We start from the raw sequence: 7,062 nt of genomic DNA on the forward strand, positions 1-7,062 counted from the left end.
TAGTTGACGTCAGAGCTTCGTCACCAACGCCTAATCTAGCAGCAAGACTGCACAGACCGCGGAGTTGGACCGGAGAGCTGTTTGAGTCATCGTCGACGGTGCCCTCCAAAATGGCGTCCCCGTCTGGACGGAGTACCGGCCGCTATACATACACGCTAAACGACTTCGGTCGCGACTTCGACCGAAGGCCGATGGTGTTCCTCGAGCAGTTCCCGGCGTCTCGCCTCTGCAGCCTGTGTGGCGTGGTACCGGAACGGACGGCGCTGCTTCCTTGCAGGGACGTGGTATGCCAAAGGTGCTACGACAAGTGCCAGATCGTTGGCGGCTGTCCGCTACACCCCGCCATTCGAATCTACCCCGATGACATCGAGTGGAGGGTCATGAAAGGGGCCGAGGTGTCCAAGAAAAAGGTGAGCAGTGTCAATCAGTGAACGATGAAGACAATTGGAAAGCAATGTTACAACAATGTTAACATTTGATCCTTTTTTACTAACTTTTCAAGCGAAGCTTTTCATGGCACACATATCTGGTTGGCGATGATGTCGTACTCGAGAGAATGCTTATGCGAGGGCACACAAATTTGACCTACAATGGTGCTTCAGTCCCGTGCATTTTTTTTCCGATAGAGAGGTGAAGTTTTCGATAACCTTATTTAAAAAAAAAAAAACTTGACACCTTTAGTCCAACTTCTCTCAATTAGTCGGGTTATTTCTGGCTGAAGATGAAAATTCTTGAAGGCAGTGCATTTTCACCGGGCGCCTAAGCGATGCGACAACATCTGCTGTATTTGCATACATTTCATAACACTCGTTATCTGTGGCTAATGTTCAGTGGCTGTGGCTGGCATAATGTCGGCTAGTGTTGGATATAATGTTCGGTATGATTTGCTAGCTACTGCTGCATAAGGATGTCTAAATACGGCTGAATGAATTGTAATGTTGATCAGTGAGGGCGTAACGCTGTTGCAACGTCAATGTTGTCTTTATCCAATCTCAGTTCACTCACCGAGTTATCTAAGAAAGTTTAGGAAATATTAAGTTTGTTACTCCTTTGCTGTTACTCAAACATCGCATCAGTAGTAACGCTTATTCGTCAGGTAGCCATATTATTAGACTGTTACTCGGCCAGAGTGTTTATTTATTTATTTATTTATTTATTTATTTATTTATTTATTTCTGCTGCCTCGCTTTGCAAGCCATAAGCAGGAGTGGGTCGTACAAAAAGCCAAAAGAAACAAGAGTAACCAGCTGTGAATACACATTGTGGGAAAAGGAATAAATGATAATAGATCTGTCTTGAAAAGTATTTACAGCGTGTGAAATACTGGAAACAGTATAATATAAAAAAACGCAAAGTATTGCAGGTGGCAATGCCGGCAAGCAAATGTACAGTTGATTTACAGTGCTCAAGAATTGAAGCAAGACGATTTAGGGCTAAGTAATGCACATGCTCTCGTTTCCAGCGTTTTCAATCCGCATATGTCAGCATAATTTCAACCCGGACAGTTACATCAGAGCCACCATTACCACTTGCAGCCAATTTTATAGCGTCACGAAGAGGTTAGTCGAACAACCACACAACCCTGTAGTTACACTAAGAACTTCATAATTAACTAAGTAGCATTCCTAGGAATTGAGCAATGCTGAAAGCGTCGGGAAAATTCACCTTGTACTCGGCCAATCCCCTCCATCGGGTACGAGCCATGTTCAAAGAAAAACAACAACAGCTTGAATGCTTTGTTTCAATCGCCAAGCATTTTGTAGCGCAAGACGCGCAACTCTGTGCCACGGATTACGGCAGTGAAGAAGCCACGCCATTACTATCGGACATCGCTAGCCTCGAGGGAGGCCGACAAAGGCGATTTAACATTCTAAAAAAATCACAGCATATCCTCGGAGGGAATGATGATGAGTGCATGGGGCGAAGCATCCCCAAGTCTGTCCGTGCTTCCGTCTGCCCATGCGTTCCTCCATGCGACCATCCGTATGTCCGTCCGTGCGTGCACTTGTCTGTCCGTCCGTTTGCTTGTCTGTATGCCCATGCGTCCGTCCGTCCGTCCATCTAGTGAACACTACAAATACCACCATCTCGCATCTTACTTGCCCATCTTTGCAGCATAACTTTTAGCGATCATCCTAGCGCTCCGGAAATTAACATCACCAAGTTCTCCACTCATTTTGACAGATTTCTTATCGGTGTGTTCTTTCCTCTTAGGAAGTGAGGACTCGCATGTCCTGAGTGCATTGAAATTCTTAATTTCTCCCGATATAAATTTGATTAGATTGGTTTGGCATCCGGGACATAAGGGCATATTTCTCAATGAAATGACGATTTGCTAGCACACATGTTTTTGAATGACCCGGTTACTCGTGTATTGCCGGCGTCCAAATTCATAATAGGCGCTAGAATAAGGAGAAAAAGTGTTGTTAAAAGACTTTTGCGCTCTATTATTAGAGGCCACATTACAATTTCAGCACCTCAGACACCAGTGGAACAGTAAAATATGCCAAATAAAAGATATTGAAGTTGCATTCACTTGACCACGTTGTGAGATTCTATATCTTAAATTTTATATACACCGAGCTAGCCTGGCAGCTTCTCCTAACTTCTTTTTGTGGAGTACATGAGACAACAGAACATTATCTAATTTCCTGCAACAGATATTACACGTTGCGAATAAGCTAAGCAACTAAACAAACCTAGGCAAAACATAAAAGGCGAGACAAACCCACTGGTACACTTACGTAGGGTACTTAATAGCTTAATTGAGAATTGTCTGTCCTATATCAGTTTATACTATTTGTGACGCTATGAGAGAAAACTTATACCAGTAAGTTGCAAGAATTTTTTTTCACCAGATAATAATGATAAGGTTTAGCATCCGAAAATTACGGCATGATTTTGAGGGACGTTATAGAAGAGGGCTCCGAAAACTTCAACAAGCTCGATTTTTTTAACAAGCACCAAAATCGAAGTACATAAGGCTCAATCATTTTCAACTTTATCAAAAATGCGACTGCAATGACCGTAATTTTATCTCGTGACATTTTTTTTTGCACTTGAACCCCAATATTAAAAGTAGTACCACCTCAATCGCATGCTCGAGACTTAAAGCCTGATGATTTCTACTTTGAGGTATCGCAGTAAAATAAAGTTACCTTCTGCCCTGTGACTTTTTCCTGCACTTGATACAAGCGAGTTATCAGGCGAAGTCCCTGCGACTGGAAAAACAGTGATGTCCAGGCCTGCTTCCCGGCATATGAACAGATAAAAACAATCTCAGGTGCAGACCATGTCGCCACCGAGCCGATAAGCGGATCCCTTTCAAAACTTGCACCGAGATATCTGGTTTTCCGACGCATGCGAATATTACGAAGCGGCCTATTATTAAACCCTTGAACCAATGTAAAAAAAAAACAGCGTGTAAATCGGGCGCCGAATTTACCACAGTTATCGTTCGTAACTCTTTTCTTTGTCGGCCAACATAGTTTAATGCGCACCTAGCAACGACATTAGCTGAAACTGTTTCCTAAATACTTCAGAATAAAAATAGAAAAAACAAGAATTTACATTCCCCTTGTATATATATTCGAGTCTTATGTGTGTTTTCTTAGCCTCGCACCATGTTTCTTCAATTAATTACAGAGTACCGTGTATTTCGCATTGATCATATATGTCAAGGAAGTAGACATGGTTGGCAAAAAGGCAATTAAATGCCCGACAAAATGCCGCAACCGGTTCCGATCATGAAATTGCACAAGGAGCAGTAATGTACACAACATATAAAAAAAATGTTGCAACAAGGACGCAGCCAAAGTTAGACAAATTTCTTATTTGTTGGCCTCAATTATTTCTTTAAATCAACAAAAGAATGAAGCCACTCAAAAAATGGCAGCACAACCACGGGGTGAATGATGGAGAGTGGGGCGAAGCGTCCGTCCGTCCATTCGTTCTTGCTTCCGTCCGTTCATGCGTCCATCTGTGTGACCGTCCGTGCAGCCATCCGGCCGTCCGTGCGTGCGTTCGTGCGTCCACATGTCCACCCATGTGTCCGTCCCTGCGTTCGTCCATGCATCCGCCCCTGCATTCGTCCATCCGTCCGTGCAGCCATCCGTGCGTCTGTCCATGCATCTGTATGTGTGTCCGTTCGTCCATCTAGTCAACACTCCAAGTACCACAATCTCGCATCTTTTCATCATATATTCCGCTTATAGAAGCATCGCCATCCAGCGGACATTCTAAGGACTAAACGAGAGGTGGCACACACACACTTTCTTACGGCCTGCGCTTCATGTCTACTTCCCACCTTTAACCACCTCGAGTTCATGATATATACTTGTTCACTATTCATGGCACTGCGGCCCAATGTTCACAAAATTTTTCTAAAACCAAGGAGATTACGCCCAGCGAGTATAACGTAGCAACCCTTTCTAGTCAGATAGTGCTCAATGTACATTCCAATGGCTGCTAATGGGGAATGAGAGACAGGAGAATTCGGCTTTTAGTTAACGCGCACGCTGCGAATATTTTATTGTTCAACAATGCACAGGAGAAATCTCCCACCTGCACCACCTTGCAGGTGAAAGCGTAAGACGTTACGTACTACGACGAGAGACGAACGGGTGCCGATTTAAGGAGCTTCGCCCCTAAAATCTTGCATCAGCATGTCTTCCAGGTTTTAATGACCGTAATTCATCCCCCTACCCCTCTTTGCACCGTCAGAGTTTTTACAAATTTATGGTACTAAATAAAGTGGCTTCCTTCTTTGTAGGTCCTTTGCTGGAACGCGAAGAACGGCTGCCCCGTGGAGACGGAGGCTTGTAAGATGGCCGAGCACTGCTACAGTGCGTGCGAGTATTACAACGTCGTCTGCACGCGATGCCGAAAGAAGGTTCTGCATAAGGACGTCGTCCAGCACCTCAAGGACAGTTGCAGTTCCAACATACTCGTACAGACTAGCGAGAACGTGCCGGACGACGGCCCAGGTGACAACGCGTACGGCAGCTTTGAAGAACTCCGCGGCGGGGTGGGGCCGAGCGCTGGAAGCGATGACGCCACGACGGAACTGCTGCGGTTAAACCGAAGAATGCTGAACGAGCTGCACTCCATCCGCGAACAGCTCCCCAAAGAGCGCAAGTGCTGCGAAGGGGTGATGATTCAATGCTTGGATGCCACGAAGCTGGAAGTGCTGGGCGCCATGAAGGACCATGCTACCGAGGCCAACAACTGGCATAACGGCACATACTCCTGCTTCAAAGACGACGTGTCCGAAATGACGTCGCAGCTCGGAAAGAAGATGGACGCCGCGATGAAAGAAACCACCGAGTCCCTGCAACGACTTCAAGACGACGTCAACCGGGAGACATCGAGGTTAATGAAAGTTGCCACCAAAACGCTAGAGTTCGCGTCCAGCGTTTCCAACTTCCAGGAGTGGGTGGTACGCGGCTGGGCCGCTCTCAAGGACAGGGCAACCGCGCACGGCGAGGCCTGGTACCACGAGAAACCACTGTACTTCCACGGCTACCACTTGTCTCCCGGACTCCTCTTGGTCAGGAAAGACGGAGAGGAGGGAGTGCTCAAAGTTCACCTGGTGATAGAACTCAAGGAAGGGACCAACGACGAATACCTGGAGTGGCCGTTCCGCAGGTGTTGCAGGGTCACCTTCATCCATCCACGGGTGAGACCTCGGGCGCGGTCTCTGACGCTGATGCCCGAACTGGAAGCGTTCGCCGACAGCCTGGTCAGGCCTAACGGAGAGGCGACGCCGACCGGACCGGTCTACTCTGAGGGCAACTTCTGCCACGCCCACGACCTCGAGAAAGAGGGTTACGTCAGCGCGGATGAGATACGCGTCCGCTTCGAGCTCATGTTCTGAGTGATGATGTACAGGTCACAGTCTGGGCGAAAGCTGTGCTTCCAAGAACCGCCCATGACTGTGGCGAGCACGACCCGAAGCACATCTCGAGTCGACACTTGTCAGCAAAACTCAAGATATACCGGACTGCTTCAAGCGGGTTCTTGATGCATTTCGGTTGTTTTAGTGGGCGCCAAAGCGCGAGACAATCAAGTGTTGTACCTACTTATAATCTTTGAGTGACCAGTAAAACTTATCGGTACATCCGATTACGTACGCTAGAGATGTGCCTGATAGCAGCGGATATCGCCCTCTCCGCTGCTCCTCACAAAATGTACACAGGAAAGAATGGCCCTGTTCGTTGCAGAGCACTCTCACGCAGCTGGACCCACTTTACAAGCGAATACTGTCAAAAAATAAAACGTACTATCAGCGTTAAATAAAACCCGAGCAGCGGCAAGCCTTCGCGATAGTATTGTGCACACCGTCCAGTTATCACTATTGACAGGCGCGAGCCACCTGTTCGGCATCTCGGCGCATATACGCGTGCCCGTGCATGGTGATTAGTGGACTGCGCGTACTATACCATCGCGAAGGCTTGCCACTGTTCCAGTTGCATTTGACAAGGATAATACATTAAGGTCTCCTTATCCACACGATTCCTGGCCAGCGCCTCACTCGACGTCGGTGTGTACGAGCATTTCACTAAAAACACACACGTCATACACACATCACTGAATTTGTGCGGAGTGCTCACGGATTAAGGTGCGACAATGTAAGGCTAGGCAATGCCTGCACATTCGTTTCCACCCCCTTCAGCTTGTGACATATCGACGTGCACTTACATCAGACTCAGAATTACCTTTAGGTACTATCTATAGCTTGTGGAGACATTACGCGGTTATATAAACCAATCCCACAAATCAGTCGTTATACTTACGCTTATGTCGTCGCGTTTTAGTTCATGACCATTGTATATGTATCGTGAATTTAATGTAATCGCCGTGGCATACGTGGAATCCGCAGGTACACCTGGCAGCCGTTTATTGTGTTGGTATTTCAACAAACACGATCGCCAATCCTGCCGACACGCATTCTGCGTCGTAGTGTGACCTGCCTGACCCTTCGGGTGCTTATAGATGTGTGGCAGTTACAACTGCAGAAAGCGAGTGACCAAGATATCGCATTCCTTTTTTCACTGTTTGGGG

The 7,062-nt window shown here is 46.8% G+C and overlaps 1 protein-coding gene across 1 annotated transcript; it reads left to right on the forward strand.

Moving 5' to 3' along the window:
- LOC119164263 (uncharacterized) lies at nucleotides 1-6,012 on the forward strand. Its single transcript, XM_037416412.2, has 2 exons — nucleotides 1-410; nucleotides 4,772-6,012. Exons 1-2 carry the CDS (start codon nucleotides 111-113, stop codon nucleotides 5,873-5,875), a joined length of 1,404 nt encoding a protein of 467 aa, XP_037272309.2. The 5' UTR covers nucleotides 1-110; the 3' UTR covers nucleotides 5,876-6,012.
- The last annotated feature ends 1,050 nt before the right edge of the window (nucleotides 6,013-7,062 follow it).

This window comes from Rhipicephalus microplus, chromosome 8 (assembly GCF_043290135.1).
Source record: "Rhipicephalus microplus isolate Deutch F79 chromosome 8, USDA_Rmic, whole genome shotgun sequence".
Taxonomy (NCBI): domain Eukaryota; kingdom Metazoa; phylum Arthropoda; class Arachnida; order Ixodida; family Ixodidae; genus Rhipicephalus; species Rhipicephalus microplus.

Excerpts from the sequence above, each read along its gene's own strand:
- LOC119164263 (XM_037416412.2), top strand. The coding sequence starts at position 111 with ATGGCGTCCCCGTCTGGACGGAGTACCGGCCGCTATACATACACGCTA. Across the intron at positions 411-4,771 it reads CCGAGGTGTCCAAGAAAAAG|GTCCTTTGCTGGAACGCGAA; the intron begins GTGAGCAGTGTC and ends CCTTCTTTGTAG.